The 23,118-nt window shown below is 48.4% G+C and overlaps 1 protein-coding gene across 1 annotated transcript in view; it reads left to right on the forward strand.

Annotated features, from left to right (window-relative positions):
* The window catches only part of LOC144113121 (structural maintenance of chromosomes protein 5-like), a gene marked incomplete at its 3' end in the record, with an annotated part of 180,474 nt that overhangs the window by 85,612 nt on the left and 71,744 nt on the right, over positions 1-23,118 (forward strand). The window contains 1 exon segment of the mRNA XM_077646029.1: positions 3,235-3,307. Coding sequence (XP_077502155.1) covers positions 3,235-3,307 — 73 coding nt within the window.

Consider the following 23,118-nt stretch of genomic DNA (forward strand, 5'->3'; position numbering starts at 1 on the left):
CGCACAGTGGCGCCAGTAAATCGTCAACAGTGTGGCAATATGAATCTAACAGGGTCACAAACAAGAGAAAAAAAAAGTATTTTTGAAAAAAAACTAGAATAAATAAAATTTATGTGCTGAAGCACAGAAAATGCATTCTGTTGGGATTCAGGTAGTGTGGTTGGGCCGGAGAAGGGATGAATTCGGAGACTTGGTTACGGCGAATGAACGAGAAAACTTTGTACAAGCTTACAACCTAAATTTTTTGCATATAAAGAGCAAATATGAGTCGCTGAGTCTCTTCTGGCTGCATTCGTTGCAGAGTTTCATAGATCTTTCACTCCTTAAGTCCCTAAATGGAGGCTGGGCATGCCAGGAAGGAGTTTCCTGAAAAGTTGACACATCATCGCACACTTGTCTCACCAGTGGACCAGCCCCCGTCACGTGTTGAGCTTGAAGGGGAGGAGGACGCCATCTAGGGTGCACAGGCATTGGTAGCTCAGCAAGGGGCGTTCCCAGGGCCAGCAAGTGGTCTACACATGTGGCTCTCACCTGTTCTTCACAAGTCCCAATGTGCAAGGCTGGCACGCGGGGCAGAAGAAACCACTGGAAACGGTTCCTTTGTCTGCAGGCTCAGTCTCGATGGATGGGGATATTGCATTCGTGTTCGACGGTGATGAAGAGAGTGATGCATGCGATGGTGATGATGTGTTAGATGATAGGGGTGACCGGATTGTGGACAGTGATGAAAATTTGGGTTCAGCGCAAGATCCATGCGACTCTTTGTCGCCATCTCCAAAGGTGCAAAAACCGGAAGACTGGCAATGGGAAGAGGATGACAGTGTGGAAATTAAAATCAAGCACCCATCGGTGGTCCACTAGGTATCAAGTAAGCCATCCAACTGCAAGTAGATGCAAATCCCATTGCTCTGGAAATGTTCAACGCTTCCGTTGGAGACGAGATTTGGAGCGGCGTCACATTGCATACTAACGTCTTTGCATGTGAGAAGCTGCTTTTGCATCCAGATCCCACTTAACACCATTTGAAATGAAAGCTTACTTCGGCATGTGGATGCTGATGAGCCAGGTAAAGAAGAGCAGCATTCAGTCTTAGTGGCCAACAAGATATGTTATCCGCACATCATTTTTTTGCTTCAGTGATGTCGAGACAGCGTTTTTGGGCACTGTTGTGATATCTGCATTTCTGCTACAGCTTCCTTCCTCAAAGTGGAGATATGCTGTGGAAGATGCAACCTGTGCTCGACCACATACTGTAGTACATCGGTACAGCCTACAATCCCGAAGAGTGTTTTGCACTTGATGAAAGCATTATGAAGTTTTGTGGTCGGTTGATCTACGTCCTCTTCAACCCCTCGAAACGGGCAAGATTTGGCCTTAAATTCTACAAATCATGCAAGTCTTCAAGTGGCTGCTGCCTGAAGTTTTCTACCGTATTTACTCACGTAATGAATGCGCTCACATTATGAATGCACCCCAAACTTTAGTGATCGCAGTTTCGCTTTTTTTTCTCCTGCATAATAAATGCATCCCCAAGTTGATTCCCTGAAGTCCGCCTTGCTGTAGCTTTCCTGCTTCACTCGATCCGGCTGATGTCATGGCAACAGGAGCAGCAGCCACGCGGCACCTCCTCGCCGAATGACTTTTTTTTTTCGTTATGCCGACCCCCTCCGGTCACTGCAGCCCGCTCGTTATCTCTTTGGGGGGGCAGGTGGGCTGTTCTGAGAGGCCTCGTAGAGACTCCGATCAATTTGTCCAACAGGCAAGGTGTTGTGCCAAATGGGCGGTGGTGTTCCGTGGACTCCCTGGCAACACGGTAACACTTTTTACTCTTAAATGCGAAGCTTAAGTGTCCTCCAGTTTTTATTTTGTTTGCTTTCCTTTTTTACCTGGGTGTGGTAGACGCAAACTGCACACTCACCGATTGTCTTTCAGGGCTCCGAAGAATCTTCCAGTACTTGTTTTTGAGGTATTTGTGCGCCATAGCACAATTCACGAATGGTACGAGTGTAGAGACATTGTGGCATGCAAAGACACAGAGTGAAGATAAGGAAGCTGCTCACGCCAGCCAACGGTTGCTTCCCGCAACTACGAAGCTCCAGCCGGCGGCAACCGGCGGTGCCAGCGCGTTGGCTGGAGCGTGCAGGGCCATCCAATCTAAACGACGCAAGACAGGGGCGCCGTGGTGCAGGTTCTAGCCAACTTCTAGCCCTACTCTTTTTTTCTGGCAGCTATTCCCACTCTATGACAGTGTTGCCAGTTGCTTTTTTTTTTTTGGCCTGTATTGCATTTTACGTTGGCGATGGGCGGAAATGTCAGTTGCATGGCAGGTTTCAAGTTACAGGTTGTGGAGTACGCAGTTGAGCATGGAAATCGTGCAGCCCGTAGGCATTTCGGAATAGACGAAGTCCGCGTGATTACTGGCAGAAGCAATACGACAAGCTGTGCGCTACGAATCGGGAGCGGTGTGCCTTTAGGGGACTCAAGACCGGAAAGTTTCCTGGTGTGGAAGAAGTCCTTGAATATGTCCAGGACCTTATTGAGGAAAGCTGTGTTTCGCTCAAAATGGTCAGGACGCATGCACGAGTGACAGCCAGGAAGCACAGCATCGTGACCACTGCTTTCAAAGTGAGTAATGGGTGGACGACACATTTCATGTGGCGCAACGGACCGTGCTTGAGGAGGCGCACATCATTTTGTCAGCGACTGCCACGTTGCTACAAAGAGAAGGTGGTGGACTTTCACAGGTTTGTGATGTGCCTGCGATAGGACTGAGAGTTTCTCCTCTCGCAATTCGGGAACACCGACTGGATGCCCATAAACCTCGACACGCTGATGAGCAGGACGGGCAATGAAAGAAGAGCACGCAGCATGCCCATCAAAACGAGAAGTGTCGAGAAGCAGCGTTTCATGGTAATGCTGGCTATCATGGTAGACGGCAGGAAGTTGCCACATGAAGGTATCTTTAAAGGAGAACTGTGCCGAAGGCACAATTTCCAGCCAGCATACACTTCCCACAGCCGGCATACACGTACGAGCCCAAGAGAAAGGATGGATGTTGGCCGACCTAATGGCTGATTGGGTCCGGACTGTCTGGGAATGGCGACCTGGCGCCCTGCTTCTTCCGTCTCTCCTCTTGCTTGAGAGGAATTGCATTGCCAGCTAGCTGCTGTACTTGGAGCTGTAGAAATCTACACAAGTGTAATGGCGTTAATTTCTTTCTTTTTCCCTCTTTAGGATGAAGGCACTAGCTGAGTCCATTGCAGACATTGAGCAGGAAATGGCTGACCTGGCACGAGACAAGAGTGAGGTCGGTTATCTTTCTCTGCTTATGATTCAGAGATGGCATGTTGCATGCTAAGGGGAGACATGCAGGAAGCACCCTGCCTGCATGTGCCCTTGCTATCACTGTATATTCTAGCACTTGTCCTCCCAAGGTGCCAGTACAGCTTATGCAGAGTTAAGGTCATTCAGAGCAGCCGAAATACCTTGCCACTGTCATTGCTGGCCTTTGTTTTTCATTGGTGGGCATTTGAAGGCCCTCGAACCAATAGTCTATCGACTCGAAAGGCTTTGGGCACTGCTACATGTGCAGTTTCAGTGGCCATCGAGTCAACAGTCTTATCGAGTTAGCAGAGCAGCGGAACACTGTCGAGATTTCGAGAGCCTTCGAGCGCTGCCCAAGGTTGCTAGCGTTGCTTTGAGTGGTGTCAGTGCGCACTTTCATGCACGAAATGCTCACAATACAAAGCATGAGCAAACATTAATCTTCTAAATTTTAAGGGGGAAGACTGTGTCTGGAGAAAAAATTTTTATTTCTCCACCAAACTTGTTGAAATTGCATACCCATCACCAGCTCCTCAAGCTGATTTAAAAAAATGTGATTACTTTTTTAAAAGTCCAAGATGTAATTAATTAGCCTCCATTGTTCACCAGTGCCATAGAGAGAAAAGTAAAACATAAAAGCTAAAAAATGGCACATTGTTAGATTCCAGAGAGATAATGAATAGGAATGTTGGAGACAGTTTTCTAATTTTACCATCATTAATGATTTCACAGCACAGTGAAATTCCTACAAAAAACTGTGACTAACATGCGATTAGGAACTAGGTCATTAAAAAAATTTCTGAGCCTTATTTGAAAAATCTGCTCCCATCATTGCATGCTCAGACCATCTAGCTGCATGCTAGAAAAGCAGCTATGGTTCGCTCAGCTACAGATGCTGAGATATGCCACTTAGAGATTTGCTCAGAGTCCAAAATTTACATTCTGAGAAAAATGAAAAAAAAAAAAGTGCTTTTTATTGAAGTAAAATTCAAGCTTATCCATCCAGTGGCCTCGGCAAATTGCTAATAGCCTTCCGGAATGTAGTCGGCCTGCTTACTAGCATTGAAATGGCGTTTTTTTCAGCCTGCGCTGCACATTTTCTGCCGAGTTGTGCAGATTTCAAACAAAATCGTGAAGGTTGCGTCATCGAGCGGTTCGGAAGCGGTAGTCGCGGTGTCTCCGGTTCCACCTAAGAAAGCTGCCTTGTGCTCTGTTACGAGAGTTGCTGCCATGTGCTGCAGTTTTCCGTGCTTTTTCCTTGTAATTGCTTCGACTTCGGAAAGTTGCAGCATCGGGGTGTCCCGCCGAACACGACCGCTGTCCCAGGTTTCCATGCCCGCAGCCGCCGTTGTAGTTAGGCCTAATCCAGTCCCCACATAGCAATGCGATTCGGGCAGTGGTATATCCATGATGCTTGTGGTTTCCGCAGAGCTCTTCTTCAAAGTTGTCAATGAGTGACTTTTTTCTCTTCTTTCCGAACTTCGAACTTCTTTCCGAACTCTGCATTCTGAGGGGGCACCAACGATGATACACAGACAAGGTGGCTACCGCTTGCGGCCGGCCACAGACGCGTCAAGCAGGCGACGGGAAGTATGTCAGCCAATCGGATGACACGCTTCAGTCGTGCACTGACTAGCGAATAGCAGCGCACGTTGCAACTTTTTTTTTGGCGCCTTTTTTTCTCTGCAGCGTAAAAGCGGAGCAATGGCGTGAAACTGAACAGGAAAAGCTGCTCTTTCGAATGAGACCAAGATGGCAGCAATCGCTGCCAGAGAATAATGGCTGCGTGTCGCAGAAAGAGCGCGGTTTTCACGTCAAAATCTGCCCAGGTTGTGTGCAGATCTACGTTTTTTAATCGTATTGCAGTCATGGTATTGACTCTGGAGTTATGGCAATTTACAGACTAGTAGAGAAACAGCTGCAGATTTCAAAAATTCAATTCCTGAAAAATCAATTTTTTGCGATTTTTTCCGCCCCCACCCCCAGAAGCGGTCTCCCCCTTAATGCAAGCAGTCTGTACAGTAATTTAAAAATTGTATCGGTCTGGTTTAAAGCGATTAATTTTATACTCCCCATTGCAGAAAACAAACGCCAGCAGTATCAGTGTTGCCAGAGCACGGTAAAACTAGACAGCAAATTGTACAAGAGGCAGTGTCTTTCAAGGCAATGCAACTGGCCCTTAATAACAACTAAAAACCCCCTTACTCCAAATAAGTGTATTTTGGCATTTAGTATAGATTTATGAAATGTTTTTGTTATTTGAGCAAAATCGAAAGCAGCGACTGTGGTGCCACACAAGCTTGGCATAAGAAACGAGAGCCATTTCAATGGCCATTGAGATTTGCCGTGTAGCAACAACAGAGCTCCTTCGAGTTTGATGGCTTTTGACTCGGCCATTGAAACTGGCCATGTGGCGGGTAATTTTGTGTAAAACATTTCCGACTGTGATGACGCGTAGCCCCGGCAAATCTTTTGAATACATAATGCTTTGGAGGTACGTATGACAGGACATGCTCCTAACGGCCAGCACAAATTAACCACGTGGAGTAAAACAGGTTGCTTGATTAGTTTACTAGCAAACATCACGTGATTCTAAGTTATTAAGATCCTGTGAAGATGTGCCGCTTGACTGATGGTAATGATACCTAAAACGATAGTTTGGTGCGGTGCTCCATGCATGCGACCCGCGGCCATCAGTGTGAGGGGCTTGGCCTGCTTTTCCACCAGCTTCAGTGGTGAAGGCCTCGCGGAAGTCTATTATATGTTCATTTTAATGTGAGGTTATTGTGTGATGGTAAACTGATAACAAGATTAGACTCTTTAAATAAGCTGTGATTAGATTCAAAGCATTTTCACTGCGACTACAAAGCGAAGCACGCTAGGCCTAGTGACACCGGGCGAACAATGCGCTACTATGGTGCATATTCTGCCATCGCTGGCTATGTCACCACGATGAAATGCGCCACTAGCATGGGTGCACCCCATTCTAACTTTTGCAGAGCATGACATTTTGCCCTTTCTGGTGCATGCACTAAGTGCGCAAGATGAGGTAACTACCGTATTTACACGATTGTAAGTCGACTCGAATGTAAGTCGACTCCCCCAAATCCCCCCCCCCCCCCCCTATCGCATGTCTGAAAAAAAAAAAAAAAACACCGGCGGAGCGCTTCAAAAACGAAAATTTATTGCATAGATGGGCTATTCATCCTCACTTGAGTCATCTTCAGTGGTACTGCTGTCGTCGCCGCTGCGATCCCACAGCATGTCGTCCTCCATGGAAAGCCTGCACTTCCTAAATGACTGCACCACAACATCGCATGGAACGGCCGCCCAAGCAGAAATCACCCACCCGCACACAGCCACTAGGGAGGCTCTCTTCACGCGCCCCGTTGGCGTAAGTTCCTGCCCTTCTGCCGCCAGCCACTCGTTGTACTCACACCGGAGCAAGTCCTTGAATGGCTTGTTAATGCCAACGTCTAGCGGCTGCAGCTGCCCCGTCAGACCGCCGGGAATCACCAGCATATCTGTATCTTCTTTTCGGAGCTCTGCTTTCACTTTCGCGGTAAGGTGGCTGCGAAATGAGTCCAGCACGAGGAGGTTCGGATTGCGATTTTTGATGGATGCCCCTGGCCTCAAAAGCCGCACCCGACGGTACCAATCAATAACAAAGTCGTCCGTCATAAAGCCTTTTTCGTTCACCTCGCACAATCACACCTTTCGGGAACATTTCTTTTGGCATAGTTTTTCTTTTGAAGACGATGTACGGTCGGAGCTTTGTGCCATCTGCCAAGTATGATAGCATAACAGTGAACCGAAGTTTCTCGTTTCCTGTCGTGAGAAGCTTAACCTCACGAGCTCCCCTCACGCTCACTGTTGTGTTGCTCGTCATGTCGAAGTAGACGGGAGTCTGGTCCGCATTGCCGATTTGGCCGAGCAGGTATCGCCGCGAGTCGCGGAGCTTGAGGTAGTGCCTATGGAAGGCGAGAACTTTCTCCTCGTAAGGAGCAGGCAGCTTCTGGCATACACTAGTACGCCGACGAAGAGAGAAGCCAGCCCTCTTGATAAATTTCGAAGCCCAGGCCCTGCTGGCTTTGAAGTCTGTTCGGAGTATTCCAGCTTCCGCAGCAAAGACCCGGGCTTGTTGCGTGATCATTTCGCATGTCACTGGAAGGGACCGATCACGTATTTCGGTGACATACGCTGCAAGCTTGACCTCCAGCTCCAGAAAGCGCCCCGACTTCGGCCCGCGGAAACCTCTTCGCTTGGAGTCGCTATCGAAAATTTTGTCTCGCTGCTTCCGCCACTCCCGCACCAAGCGTTCAGAAACGTCGAACTTGCGACCTGCCGCGCAGTTGTTGGTTTCTTCGGCATAAATGATGGCCTCCCTCTTGAACGCTGCAGTGAATGAGCGCCGAATGCTTTTCGAACCTGGAGAGCTCATGGCGAAGCACGCGGCCGGCAGTCGAGTCAAAAGCACCAAATCCAAGCACCACCAAACAAAGTGTGATCGGTGTCGGGGCGTCGGCTCTTCCAGCAAACATCGGCATTCCCCAGAAGCGCCGCTGTTACGTATTGCGCAACCAACTGAAATATCGGCTCTTCCATCAGCTAGCGACACTCCCGGGCGCTGGCGCAGACTCCGCGATTGGAACAGCGGGACAGCGGCCCTTCCCGCGAGTGAAATGAAATGAAGTTGGTTTTGGGGGAAAGGAAGTGGCGCAGTATTTGTTTCAAATATCGGCGGAAACCCAGTTGTAAAGGAAGAGATAAAGGAGGGAGTGAAAGAAGAAAGGAAGAACGAGGTGCCGTAGTGAAGGGCTCCCGAATAATTTCGACCACCTGGGGATCTTTAACCTGCTGTACTGACATCGCACAGCACACGGGCGCCTTTGCGTTTCACTTCCATCGAAACGCTGCCGCCGTGGTCGGGTTCTAATTTGGGTATCCTGTTCAGTAGCACTGAACCATTGCGGTGGGTAACGGTGTGCGCAGTAAAAATAAAAAATAAAAAATCCTGGCCAAAAACCTCGCGGAATACCTGAATGCTACGCTTGGAGCCGTAGAGCACACAAAAACTTCTAACATCGCAGTAGCGTCCCTGATAGATTGGTCTTCTTGCTTTTATTGGCAGTTCAAGGTTTCGTTTCGATTGTAAGTCGACCCCCCACTTCGGAATTTTAAATTTCAAAAAAAGGGCCGACTTACAATCGTGTAAATACGGTACGCTGAAGCACCATATGTTCGAAGTTCCAGACAAGTCCAGGGCACAGCACGGCGCATCCGTGGTCATACAGAATGTCGCAGGCAGTTATCATCAATTAGCACCCAGCGGAACGTACTGCATGTGCAAAATTATGCACATGGGAAGCAGTTCTTTTGGCTGGCATTTTGTTTTTCGTTTTCGGAATTACCGGTGTCCAAGTTAGGGTGCGGTTCTTACACAGGGTTGGCCCTCACACAAGTATATACGGTTACTTGGCTACTTGTTAAATTGGATGGTGTTTGTTGTTTTGACACCTGGGAAGACCTTCATGCTTTAATTTCTGTCCCATCATGTTTTGACGATTTATTTTCAGTGAAACTTGATGTTCTTGTTATCATCTTCCCGGGTATCCTTTGCACTGAGCTCTAGTCAGATAGCATCCGGAGCAACAACTACCGTCTCTTTCGCTTCAAGCTTTGGCGCCACATGGATATGGAACAGCATCCTCACGTAAAGAACAGGTGGTGGGAGCAGAGCAGTGACCGGCCAGTAGTATGATGGTGCTAATGAACTGTTGGCAGATTTGTTTTCAGAACGCTTTGCAAAGCGCATTGTTAAAAATAGTTAATAGGTTTGTAATTGAAACCTCGTTGATTAGAAGTTTTGGAATTCTTCAAACTAAGCGCCATGGATGCACCAGAATTCAGAGTGCTTCATGCAGCTATTGTCACTGCACTGCTGTCCTCATTGCATGAAATATTATTTTTGTGGCAATGGGAGCACGAAGTGAGAGGAGTGAATAAGCACATCTAATGCTTAGGCCTGGTGTAATCCTGAATATGACACTAAATTTTTGCTTAGTTCGTCGGCCACAACCTCAACTGGGCAGAAATCGTGGTGAAAATGACGTGACAAAATAGGGCAAAGGAGGAACTGATCGCCCATGTAAGCTGCAATGAGGGCAGAGGCGACATTCTGATGCTGCAGGAGAATGTAATGCCAGTATAAAATGGGCATATGGGATGGCATATTATTTATTAATTCTATTTATTTGTTTATTCAATACTGCCAGCTTTGGTAGGCCCGGGCAGGAGGGGCAATAAAACAAGATACAAGGCATGGTAACATTTAGCACACAAAATAAAAGATAAACAAACCAAAGACAACACATGCATGATTCGAACAAAAGATAGGTAAATTGAACACAAATTTTTTTTTTTTTCGCAAGAACTGGACATACAGCATTCAAAAGTCTTGATAAAAAATTGGCATTGCTCTTGGTGCTTATTAGTCCACTCAAAGGAAGCTGGTTGCGCTAAAAAAAGATGCTAAAAAATGGTGTGTTTCGTAGTGTACACGTGCCAAACGCTATTTAAAATCTAAGATTACTGTACGTTCACATTACGTATGCTACTTCACGAGTTTAGTGTGCGTGGCTCTTGTGTGCAGTAAAATATTTTCAAAATGGCAGTGCCTTTCGAAGCAGGGCCCCTCACTTTGGACTGGATTCGTTATTACTGATGTATTTATTAGCACATTCACTGGCCATAAATTGAGAACCGGGGTTTTGCTTCTCATCTCGCCTATAGCAAAACATATGAGCGATAAATTTGCTTTATTTTTTACTTAGAGTGATGATTCTGGTGCCTCTAGGCCTAAAAGGAGCATCGGTTTGTTGACAAAAATATTTTCTGTTCCAACAACCAGATAGCATCAGTAGGCTGAGCTCATCGTTGCATCTCCTTTTGCATATGCTGAACGGAATGTGCAAATGTGTCAAATGGCGTAATGTCCTGCAAAATTCTTGCGTTTAGCATACTTAACTGTCTATACACTTATGGTGTGGTGTTGCGAATAGTGTAAATTTACAGCAGGCTCTCGCTAATACAAACTCTAAGGGATCCCAGGATTTTGTTTGAATTAAAGTTTGATTGAAGTTGAATTATCAGAAGTTCTCATATATATGACTCTGGGTAAGATGGATGGTGCACATTATGATTAGGCATCCATTTGGATAATTTATAAGCATTTCTGTACCTTAACTACACAAAAGAAATGGCCGAATTGAAAGGTTCACAACATGTTTAATGAGCTACTGCTGACCAGGCCTTTTAAAGAAATTGGGAATGGTCGATTGCTTCTTTGCTACATGTGCCTTCAGCACAAAGCTGTCTATGCCAAGTGCAGCCACATCATTCTGAGAGTTTTCTGCTGCTGTCAAAAACTTGTGGACTTGTGCAATGCAGTGGAGGGCCTGTAAAGTTGTCACAGTGGATGGCTCTCCCAACTCCTCCTCCTCTTCACTTTCGCTGCTGCACTGTGGTGGCAGCAGCTCTGCTACTAAGTCGTCAAGTGTGTCATCCCTGCACGCGCGCACACACACACACACGCATGCACGCACACGCACACACACAGGTCGTCATCGGCAGCTGCATAACTGCTGAGGTCGGCAGCTATGTCGTGCATTTGCAGAGCAGAAAGTACTAAGCTTGCATCATCGTTCTTATTTTGCAAGCTATCTTCATCTTGCTGGCGGTCACTACTGCAGCCATTGATGCAGAAGGCATGCTGGAAACAATTCTATATTGTTGCTGATGTTACAGCATTCCATGCGGCAGCGAGCAGCCGCAACGACGAGAGCAACGTTATGTTGTATGGCATAGAATTGTTCATACATATCGGCATTCTCTTGAGCAGCAGCTTCCTGTAGTTGATCTTGAGACATTTTATTACCCTTTGATCCAGGGGCAGAAGGACTGTTATGTTAGGAGGCAAGAATTCGAGGGGAATTGCTTCCAGCCCCTCCACGTCGCCATGCACAGGACAATTGTCCACGATTACCAAGACCTTCCTCTTTGCCCGCTTGAACTGCCCGTCCAATTTGCGGATCCAATCCTCAGATAACGATTACGTCATCCATGCACGTGTGTTTGCAGCATAAGCAATCGGGAGCGTTCGGATGCCTTTAAAGCACCAGGGGCGCTTTGCCTTCCCGACGACAAAAAGTTCCAGCTTGTGGTCTCCCTCCATGTTCGCGCAAACCATGATAGCCTCTCTTTGCTCAGCTTTCCGCCAGTGCAATGCTCCCCCTTATGACACAAGGTTTGATCAGGCAAGCACTTAAAAAACAGCCCCGTTTTGTTGGAATTATAAATATCAGCCGGGAAATATTCATGCAGCAGGCTCTTAAGGGGGGACGCGGGTTTCAAAAGTCGAAAAATCGCGAAAAACTCTTATTTTTCAAAAAGTATATATTTTGGCTATATGTGTTGTAAACTACCTTTTCTGTAATTATGAACGCCTAATTCATTGTGGAACTGCTTCTAATTAGATATACAACAGGCCACGGCAGCCCCCGAGCCACGAGCGAACGGCAAAAATAACCAAACATCACGCGCGCGCCATTTCCATGCCGCTGAACCGAGCGCTGCCATCTTGGTCTTGTTTTGCTTGTGAATGCTTGCCCTTTCCCGTGTTGCCTTTGCCGGCGGTGGCCGCGGCATGGTAGAAGCATGGCTGGCACGAGATTGGACGACTCGAAGCAGTGTTTGAGGTTCCCGCGTCTCGAATTCGAGCTGTGATTGTACGAAGCGCGCGCTCCTTGAGGGCGCGGCAGATAGCACGGCTGCTATTGGCTGCTGCGCACGCTGACACGTGGTCTCTCCCCCGGCGCGTCGTCTGCTGCGGCTGGCTCCGTTGATGGCGTTCTTTCTTTGTGCGCTCCTCGCTTTACTTGTCACCATTTTTAAGATCGCTGTCACCGCTGCTGTCGGGATTCTTGTGGCGTGCTTTGAACGGTTTTGTGCACCCTGCGGATCATCGCGCGGCCGTTCACGATGGGCCCTAAAAGGAAATTCAAAACGCCACATGCGTTTGGTTCGCGGCGTCATTCTATGAATGCCGTCCGCATGGCGAAGTTAGCAAAGCGCGTTGCCAGCGATTGCGGAGACGCTTCCAGCAGTGCTACCTCTGCTACACCGCTACAAGGAGACTGTTGCCACTTCCAGCGCTGTACCTCCGCGTCAACGCAAGGAGACGGCATTTCAAGTGTGCCTGCTGTCCCGACTGCATCAACCTCGGTGATCGCGGCATCCCGTCTCGCGTCTGTCGCCGTGAGCACTGATGCATCATTGACCGTGCACGTGAACACGCACTTTTTGACGCCCGAGGAGATAGAGGCGGCGGAGGCACAACGTAATGCTGTGAAAAACAAACTCGGTGCCACACCCGCGACGCTACGAAAATTTCAAGCGATGTCGCCCGATCCCGCACCTGCCACTGCTACCACCGAAGATGAGGTATTTTGCCTTGTGCAAATGTGTGCATTTGGCCACCTGCTCTCCAGAACCTTGTGCCAACGCAGCCTTGCAACTGGACTGACAATTCGACAAGGTACCCAGCACGGACTAGCGACAAAGCTTGAGTTGGTGTGCCCACATTGCGGGATTATTGCTAGTTCTTGGAGTTCACCACGCCAGAACGATGGAAACACTTTCGAGGTGAACATTCGAGCCATTATGGCTATGAAGCAAATTGGAAAGGGGCAGACAGCTGTCAGTGACTTTTGGGCTGCTATGAATGTCTCTCACATAGGACTTCATCACAAGACGTACCAGGAACATCTCAAGAAAACATTTAGAGGCCCAGAGACTCAACGCATGGAGAGCTTCTATTCTGAATCAGCAGCTTCTCTGAAAAAGGTTTACCAGGAGATGGACCCAGGATTTACCAGAGACATTACTGTAGTCTATGATGGCACCTGGCATAAGCGTGGACACACATGCCACATCTGAGTTGGGCAGTGATTGAGTATCACACTGGCCTCATCTTGGATGCTGTTGTCCTCTCAAACCAGTGCCTCGGGTGTCAAACAGGACCCAAACCTGAAGACATTCAGTTCTCAAGCTGGCGTGAGCAGCACATCTGCCAAAAAAACACGGATGCCAAGTCTGGGAGGATGGAGGCCAAGGCAGCCTTGGCCCTTTTCACTTGTTCACTGACACAACCTCCGTTATACAACGATTGTGTCCGATGGAGACAGTGTCACCTACTCTGCCCTTGTGAAAGAGAATGTTTATAGGCTAGTCCCAGTTGTGGAAGAAGAATGCCTCAATCATGTGCAAAAAAGGATGGGGGCTGCACTGCGCAACCTAGTGCAAAAGAGTGATAAGTCGTTGGGAGGGAAAGGAAAGCTGACAAAGGCTCTTATCGACAAGCTGACAGACTACTATGGCTGGGCTTTAAGAAATAACTCAAATGATGTGGCAGCAATGCAGCGTGCAGTGATGGCGTCCTACCGCCACATCACCATCGACCGATGCAGAGCCTCAGCATGACCTATGCCCAGGGGGTGCTGACTCATGGTGCCGCCACAAGGCTGCTGAGGCAAATGGTTATCACAACCAAGGCACAGGTACAATCTGCCAGGCTATGTTGCTGAGGCTGTGCTGCCTGTTTATAAGCGCCTCTCGGAGCCTTCTCTTCTACACAGCGGTGCCTGGGAGCGAAGACTCAAAATGCATCAGAATCTTTTCATTCTGTTCTGTGGTCATTGATGCCCAAGGAGCAGCATGCATCCCTGATTGCAGTGGAGACAGCACTGAATGATGCAGTGTTGAGGTACAATTCTGGAAACCAAAGGGCGACCAAAGAAATTTCTCTTTCTGCGGGGCTCACATCTGGCCACCTAGCCATCCATCGAGCTGTGGAAAAAGATGGCTTGCGCATGGGAAAATCTGAGAAGCGAGATCAAACAAAGACTGAGAGGCGGCAGATAAAGAAAGTCTGCAAAGACCCTGCAAACTATTCTGCGGGGTCATTTTAGACCCGGAAATGTTCTTTCAAAACATCAAGGGCCGTTTTCTCGAAATGAATTTTTTTCCTGGTGTGGCTGCTTATGCCAGCAGTATCTCTGCAACCGCTAATCAGATTCCCACCAGGTTTTTTTATTCTGTGCCTGAATAAATTTCTGAGGGCAAGACAGGCCCACTTTTTCAAGATATTGAGTCTGGAATTTATTATAAGCAATTGAAATTAGGCTAATGCAAGTTTAATTAGTAACGCTAAATTCAATGCTGTGCTAAAATTTTTCAGCGAGGAAATTCAAAAAAAGGGCTCTGTCTTGCCCTGTGGTACCTATTCAGGAATCTTCATAATGAATTTGACAGTGCCATCACATTTTGCAAATTCTCCAGGCATGTCACAAGGAACCTATGTGAACCATTCTGATATACTCCTGTAACTTGAGTACCAGTGTACTTAGCTCCATGAAACTTTGTAGTTATTCAAATGTCTATGCCATGAGTGTACCCTGAAAATTTCATTCAGTTATCTCAAGAAACAAAAAAGTTGGTGTTTGAAAGTAGCCTCCCCCCTTAAGAGGAGATGCCGCTTGAAAAAATGCGTTTTCTTTCTCGAAAATAATACATTTTTTGTTTTCGCTTGTTTTGTGAAGTTTAATGTCTCTACTATTACGAAAATAAAAATTAAAGCTGAATTCGAACTGTAACTGGGTCAAAATTGTGTTTAAAGAGCGCAGGGTGGCTGTTATAAGTCCGAAAGTGCGCAGTCTTCTAGCGTCGCGTGGCCAACAACTCACTGCCGCTCGCCACTGCGGATCGCATACGGAGCTCAGCCAAGCCTCCTCCTTCCAATAACCATGGTTGCCCGGGCTGCTAGAGCTCAAGAAGTAGTAATAAAAGGCATGCGTGTGCCGCGTTTTTCGAGAGCTGCGAATCACGTGGTGCGGATTGGGGATCGCCACTGGCCGCTGCGCACCTACGTGTGGCGAAGCCTACTTGCTGTGTCCGTTGTCTCGTCGAGCTGCGTAGATAAACAACGTTCATTTTCGTATTTATATTCGTTATGGATGAAGGCGGCAGTAGCAGGCGTAGTCACCGGCCAGTGAAGTATCAGTCCGCGCACAAATTTAGAGGACGCCGACACAAATCAACGGTGAAGACTCGCCCAACGGCAAGTACACCCGTGGCCGCGAGGCCTAGCGACAGCGACGCCGATTCCTCGGGCGAGTTCAACGCGGCATTGGAGTGCGTCAGTGCCTCGCAAAAGAAGGTCGGGCTTTTTGATGACGAAGGAAGAGTGCGAGGTGAGGAGTCGTCTGTGATCACGGACCTGACGGCACTGAACATTCTTGTGCGCGGTGCGGTTTGTCCAACGTGCCGACGTTCGGAAGTGCGCGTCTGCGAACCAGCCGACAAACGCAGAGGACTTGCGTCATTTCTTGAGCTACACTGCGAGAACAGTGCGTGCCCCGAAAGTGTTCTCTCAGCGACATACACATCACGGCGAGTTTCTTCGGGCAAGAAGGCCAGCTCGAGTGCGGCAGGCGATGGACCGAGGGCAAGCAGAGCCTACGGCAGCGGGAGCTCGCGCGATGCCTTCGCTGTCAATGTGAAAACTGTTGTGGCAGCGCGCTCGGTAGGAATGGGCTACGAGCAGTTAATTCGATTCTCTGCAGTTCTTGGCTTGCAAAAGCCAACGCACCACAAGTCGTTTGCTGCGATCACCCGAAAAGTTCGTGATGCGGCAATGAGTGCAGTGTCCGAAAATCTTGCGCGGTCCAGGCAGATCACACAGAGTGAAGCAGGAGGTGATGAAATTGCCATTATGTACGATGGTACATGGCACAAAAGAGGCCATAAAAGGCACAATGGCATCGGTACAGTTGTGTCCCTTGACACTGGACTTTGTTTGGATTTCGAAGTTTTATCAAACTTCTGCCTAGCGTGCAGTAGACACAAGGCCCTGCCAGATGAATACATATGGCAAGCTTTTCATGGCCCTGTATGTGAACAAAATGTTGATTGTTCATCCCATGTGATGGAAGCTGAAGCTGCAGTGCGGATATGGCGAAGGAGCCAATCCTACGACACACCATTGCAGTTCAAAAAATTCTTGAGTGATGGTGTCTCGAAAGCCTACGCTGCAGTCGTAGAAGCAAATGTTTATGGTGGTGCCGTGGATATAGAAAAGGAGGACTACACCAATCATCAGGTTGCCATCACGAGCAACAGGGGCAGTGTGAAAGGTGTGCACCAGGCAATATGGGCTTCATACTTTCATTCTTCTTCATCAGATGGTGCGAGCAGCCATAATTATTGCCCAGATGGACCAGCATCCTGGTGCAAGCATAGGCGTGCCGAAGCCTTAGGTGAAGCTGCACCAGCCCACACACCCCTGCTCACAAAAGCCCAGGGAAAAGCTATACTTCCCATATATTAGAGGCTTACTGATGAGAAGCTGCTGGCCTGCTGTGTTCAGGGCAAAACTCAGAATGCAGCGGTGTCGATAAACAGCAAAATATGGCTTCTCTGTCCCAAAACACGGTTTGCTTAAAGATTTGTTGTGGAGATGGCCACTGCTTTGGCAGTTCTTTGGTACAACCGAGGGTATTCCAGTTTTGAGCGTGTGCTAGAAGAGCTGGGCGTGCTTCCACCTCAAGATTTAGTTGTGCTGGGCTCATCAAGAGACAGCACGCGCCAGAAAAAGATGTCTGCCAAACAGACAGCGGAGTCAAGAGCGAATCGGTGCACGCTGAGAAAAAAGTCTCGTGCTGACGACTCTGCTTGGAACTTATGGCGCTGGCTCATTTTAATGGCAGTGGCTGCTGAAAGGACAGTTTGACTCTTTTCTTGTGCAATTTTAATCACATTTCAGGCCTTCTTTTGTAAATAAACTAATAAAACTTTCAAATTCGTTTTTCTCAAAATGCAATTTCTGGCCCGTTTTCGACTTTGTCCCCTTTGATTTTGGTACTTCTAGTGCTCGGATCTGGATGAAATTTTACCCACATTTTCTGTAAGGTGTGAGGAGTGCTGTTATCTCACTTAAATGTCAATATTGTTTATATGTATGTGACAAATTTCAAGTAAACCCTTACTGGGGTGTGGGTATTGGAGACTTCCCAAGTACCAATTTTTCATGTGTATATGATATTTTATGTGCTCTTCTTACTTAGTTATTGGCATTCTATAGTGCAAGTGTAAGAATATGAACCATGGGTGGTTCATAATTATGGAAGTTTAATTATGGAAAGGGGGGGGGGGGGGGGGGCAAAAAGGCTTATATTTTGCACTTTGTCATAGCACAGAACAAAAACTATGAAGCTTGCAATAAAACTAAATATATATTTGAAATCAGCCTGAAAAACTCTATAAGGAGCCAGAGTTTTTTGTTCTGGGTTGTGGGTTTCTCAGTAGGCACAGGCCACTACCCACCGCGGGTTCGAGCTTCGCGCGAGCCAAGGGCCCCGATCAGCCGTCACCACACGCACCCTGGGGCACCGCTGCGGCGGCGTTCAACCTCTGAAGAGAGGAGAGTGGCTCGCCGCAAGAAACAGGCCTTCAAGTTCACAAAGGAGACGTTTATTGACGCCGTCCTCCAGCTGTACATACACACACTCAACAGTCACCCCGTCCCGGGGCGCGCTCAGAGCAAGGCTCCGGTGCGCACTCGGGGCAACAAGAGAAATGCGCGCCGCTAGCATGCCGCTGCAGGAGATTGTCCCCGCGGCAGTGCTGTGATCTCTCTCGTGTCGGCCGTTGGGCCGTTTGCGAGAGAGAGTGGGCAGTCAACGCAAGGTGCGCCTGTCAGAGGTCGTTGGACCCCTGGACAGGCTCGAGCCGCGGCGGATCGAGGACCCATGCTGGCGAGCTCGAGTATGAACTGGTCCGAACGGCAGAGGCCGGCCCGGACGAACAGTAACGTACGCACCTTACGCTGTCTCGGAGGGGTCTCTCTCCCTGCGCCCTGCTCGGAAGGTCGCGAGACCACCCCAAATGGGTCCCGAATTCCCGCCAAAAGTCACCAATGGCAAAGGCCCTTGGGAAGCCGGGGGCAGAGCTGCGGCCGAATGACAGCGATTAGCCACCAGCCATCTCTCCGCCGCCCGAGGCGGGAGAAAGGGAAAGAGAGCGACGCGGGATGCCGCGCAGACGCCACGGCGGGAATCTAGCAGGCTTCCCACAAGGTTATGTATTTAAGAAAAAGTGTCTTCGGGTAGCATCTCCCCTTAAGTCGCGTCTGCTGCCAATCTGCAAAAACAGCTTCATCGACAGCTGCCGCTTCACCACTTCCTGTTTTGAAGGCGAGGCCGTATCGTTCCTTAAAGCGCGAAATCCACCCATCGCTGCACTTAAAACCATCAATTTCGAATTGGAGAGACAGTTCTGCTTTCTCCTGCAGGATCGGTCCACTCACAGGAAGATTAAAGCTCCATGCATGCTTGCTCCAAAGGAGAACTGCCTTTTCAAGTTCCGGGGGCGCCTCTTCCCTAAGCCTTTTTCTGTCCGGCTCAAAACAACCTGCGTTCTGCAGCTTGTCCTTAGCTTTGAGAATGGTTGTGAGCATACCTTTGGTGATTCCATATTTCGTGCCACTGCAGTCTTCTTAACTCCAGCGTCGGCTTCTTCAATGGAAGCTAATTTCTCTTTGATGGAGAGCGTTCGATACTTTCCTCGCGGCGACATGGTCACCGGGGGAATGTGCGGCACGCTGCCTATACCGGTCCGAAAGCCAGGGCACATGCTTTGGAGTCTGCCGGCACGCCAGAAAAGAGAGCCAAGCCACCGAATGGCGTACACACTTTCGTACTTGTCGATTCTTGTTTTTTTTTGAAGCCAAAGCTTCTCTACGGTACCTCGTAACGATTTTGCAGTGCTTGCGGTTTTGACCTTCAAGTGAGCCAGAGGTCAAACAAAGACTAAGCCATAGTATCCTACCAAATGCTATCCTAGGCACCTCAAGGTCAAGGGTCAAAGGTCAAACCCAAAGTTAAGAGAGATAAATGAGAATATGACGTGGATACCTCAGTCACACTTTAAGCTACGTGGCAGTACATTATCTCGTTTTTTGAGGTATGTGGTGATGGGGAGAGAGAGATGTGGGCTGCATGCATTAGCACTGACATTGTTGTGGCAGACGTGCCAACTGGTCAAGCCGAGTCTACTTGCCCGATACACCAAAGCTTTCGCTCTCTGACGAGGTTCAGCAGTAGTTGAACCGGAGCTAATTTTTTTTCGGCACGGCTCAGCATGACGACGCACGATTGCGCGATGTGGTGCGCATATTTTTTTGCGCCAGTGGCATGGTTTTGACCGCTTTGACCAGTGCAGGCAGGTAATCAGCTTTAGACAAGTCTTGAGGGCTACCGTATAAACGCGGGTAAGGGCCGCACTTTTTTTCCCAGATCCGGGGGACAAATTTCGGGGTGCGGCCCATACACGCGATTTTCGAAAAAAAAATTTTTTTTTTCAAGTGAAAGCAAACTAATCTGGAATGCGCGGCATTTACTTACCGTTCAGGCATCACTCACGGAGTCTTCAGACTCCGAGCTGGTGCTGTGTTCAGATAAATGTTCAGCCCACAGAAAGTCGTCTTTGGTTCCGTCTAAACTGTTTGAAATTCCGGTCACTTTGAAACTACGGGTTACAATGTTGGTCGACACGGAATTCCACGCATACAAAATCCATCCAAGCACAGTCACGAGCGGTGCCCTCTTATGCCGCCCTGTCGGCGTCTCGTCGTGATTGCCATTGGCCATCCATTCCGAATGCCTTCGAAATTCAACCTTAAAAGGCCGATTGACGCTTACATCCAGGGGTTGCAGCATGCCGGTGAGGCCGCCCGGTATCACGGCCATGTCTGTGCGGATACCGCGCAGGTGTTCCTTAACCCTACCCGTCAAGTGACCGCGGAAGCTGTCCAAGACGAGGAGCGATCGTCGGGCCAGCATGGCGCCTGGGCGCTTCTCCCAAACGCTTTTTACCCAGTCGAGCACAAGCTCATGGTCCATCCAGCCCTTTTCTTGGGCGCGAACTACAATTCCCTTGGGGAAAACGCCTTTAGGAATCGTTTTTCTTTTCAGGATGACATGGGGGGCAGCTTCCGCCCGTCCGCGGTGACGCACAGCATAACGGTACACCGTTGGCGCTCCGCACCGGTTGTCCACACGAAAACACTCTTCTTTCCTTTCAGTTCAACTGTGCAGCTCTCAGGACAGTCGAACCACACGGGGGTCTGGTTGGCGTTCGCTATCTGCGAAAATATATAGTTGTGCTCACGACGCAGACCGATGACATACTTCTGAAAGCTGAGCACCTTGTCGGTGTAGTCGGGGGGCAGCTGCTGGCACAGCGTGGTCCTTCGCCGAAATGATAGGCCCTTCCTCTTCAGAAATCTTCGTACCCAGCCGGCACTAGCCTTGAAGTCCTCGTGCGGTATGCTTTTAGCACGCGCCAAGGCTTGTGCCCTCACGCGCAGCATGTCCGTTGTCAACGCGTAGCCATTGTTCCGCACTTCCTTTGAATAGCATAGCAGCTCTTCTAGCTCAGGAAATTTGCATGGCTTGCCTCGGAAAGCGCGCTTTTTGGAGCTGGTATTCTTCAACGCATCCCTTTGTCCGCACCACCGTTTTTGTTTGAATTAACCGAAAGTATGAATTATCCGAGTTTGAATTATCGAGAGTCTACTATGCTCTTTTCTAAACATAGCAGTGTCCACCATGAGCAGATGACACGCAGATGGCGATGGGTGGAGGGACACATTTAATGGAGTCTCCCGATTGACTGAAGAGGCCTATACCTTCCATAGTGTTGCATGAAACTTGTGAGATGCAGTATACAGGGTCGTGTTGGCTAAACACATATGAATAGAGCTTTGTCAGCTGCTTCTGCGACTTGCTTCTACGCGGTCTCTCGGGGACCTTTCTTCATTTTAGGAGAAAGCAAAATGAGTGCATCGGTGACAATGGCCATATTCGGGTGAAGCCGCCCGTCACACAAGCCCAACATAACGTGCAGCAAAGCACTGCGTTTTGATGCAAGCAGAACTACCTGTAGTGGCAGTGACACAGATGATTGCGTAATTGGCCTATTGGAGTGCTTTGCAAGAACGTTCTTGCAGGCTAGTTGGTACATATTTGCCAAATTTCTGGTGCAAAAAGACGAGGACACAAGAAATAAAGTGGATACGCTCTGTCCTGTCCACTTCATTTCTTATGTCCTCGTATTTTTGCACTAGAAATTCAGCGAGTGCTTTGGAAAGATTAAAAAAAGCAAACTCCGGCAGTATTGTACCTCAAAAGATTTTACTGAAACTTTTGGGTCGGGTAAGTTCACAGTTTTCTACTCATTTATGCCAAATTTCACAGCCATGCGATGTCTTATTGTAGTACAAATGAATTTAAAAATTTTTCATTTCCCGCCCTCAGTCAAGGCGATTTGTACTGGCATGCGTGTTTGACGTCACAGTTTGGCATGCTTGTCAATATTCACTTTACATTTGGTGAAGGACAAAATTTCGCGCTTATTTTTGGTCACTTCCAGCCTGTCAATTACAGTCGCCAGTTTAGCCAGTCAAAGTGTGGACGGTCAGTTTTGGAACAGTGTTCATGCCGTCTTAGGTTCATGTCATGATGTCATAGTTTGGCTGAAACCCAGTTTCAGGTTTGGTTTTCTGGTTTTTTGTGGTTTTCAAATACTTCTGCAGGGTATTTTGAAAAACTGTTTTTTTTTTCTTTTTGTACTGCAGAGAGGGGCCTGTAAAGAATCGGGTGTGATTATAAACTCAAAATGTTCAAAAAAACCTCTGGAGTTGCCCAAGAGACACTGGGGAGAAATTGGCATTGGCCTATATCAATAGATTGCGTTGTTCTAAGGACAGGGACGCTACTCTCATTGAGAACAGAGGTTTCATAGGCTGGAGCAAGCCATAAAAATGAAATGCATTAAACCCTTCACAATTCAAAATCATGGATAGTTTGAAGAATATCTGCTGTCCTGTAATTTGTAATGTAAGATTTACTGGGTAATTTGAAGCAGCAGCCTGCTTCAGCCTGGTTAATTCGAAGATCTGGCGTGCTATGTGGGAATGCCCGATGCCGGAAGGCGATGCTGCAGAGTGATGCTGATGCGTAATAGGTGAAGCGCTCCAGCTCCCTCTACTCCCAACACAAAAACCAGCCATTGATACGGCTCGTGGGCGTCTGAGGCACGCGCCTACAGAGAAGAAGACGTTATTCAGTGCAACGCAGAAAAGAAAATCAGTTTGAATATACTAAAGAGATTTAGCATAGCGTGGCCCACGAGGCAACTTCTTGAGGTGCCAGCTGCGCATACGCAGGTGGCCCCGAGGGGCGCTCACCTGTCACTTCGCAGGCACAGATGGGTACCCACGGAAGCGGATCACGGAGGCAGATGTCGCTATGCTATATCTGTCTACTTTTACCATGTTTCACACTGCCACCACCACTGCTTACCGCACCCTCAGTGTGCATATGCAGATTGCCCCGAGGGCGCCAGATGCCTGCCAGCTGCGGGCACACCTACCATGTCTGGACCATCTGTGCACGCCCAGCGACGGCGCGTGATATGCGCTATGCTAAATGTCTCTAATGTCACTTGCTTTCGGTACTTCCTGAAATCAAAGTCTAGCGGTGGCGCTGGCATCGAAGCACTCCCCACAGCCCTAGCAGCACCGGCGTGTGTCCCGTGACGTAATATACCATTCTTGCTCCGCGGCTGTGACGGGTTGACAGCGCACCATGCCGGCCTGTACCGATTCTTTGTGTCATA

The sequence above is a fragment of the Amblyomma americanum genome, chromosome 1 (genome assembly GCF_052857255.1).
Source record: "Amblyomma americanum isolate KBUSLIRL-KWMA chromosome 1, ASM5285725v1, whole genome shotgun sequence".
Classification (NCBI taxonomy): domain Eukaryota; kingdom Metazoa; phylum Arthropoda; class Arachnida; order Ixodida; family Ixodidae; genus Amblyomma; species Amblyomma americanum.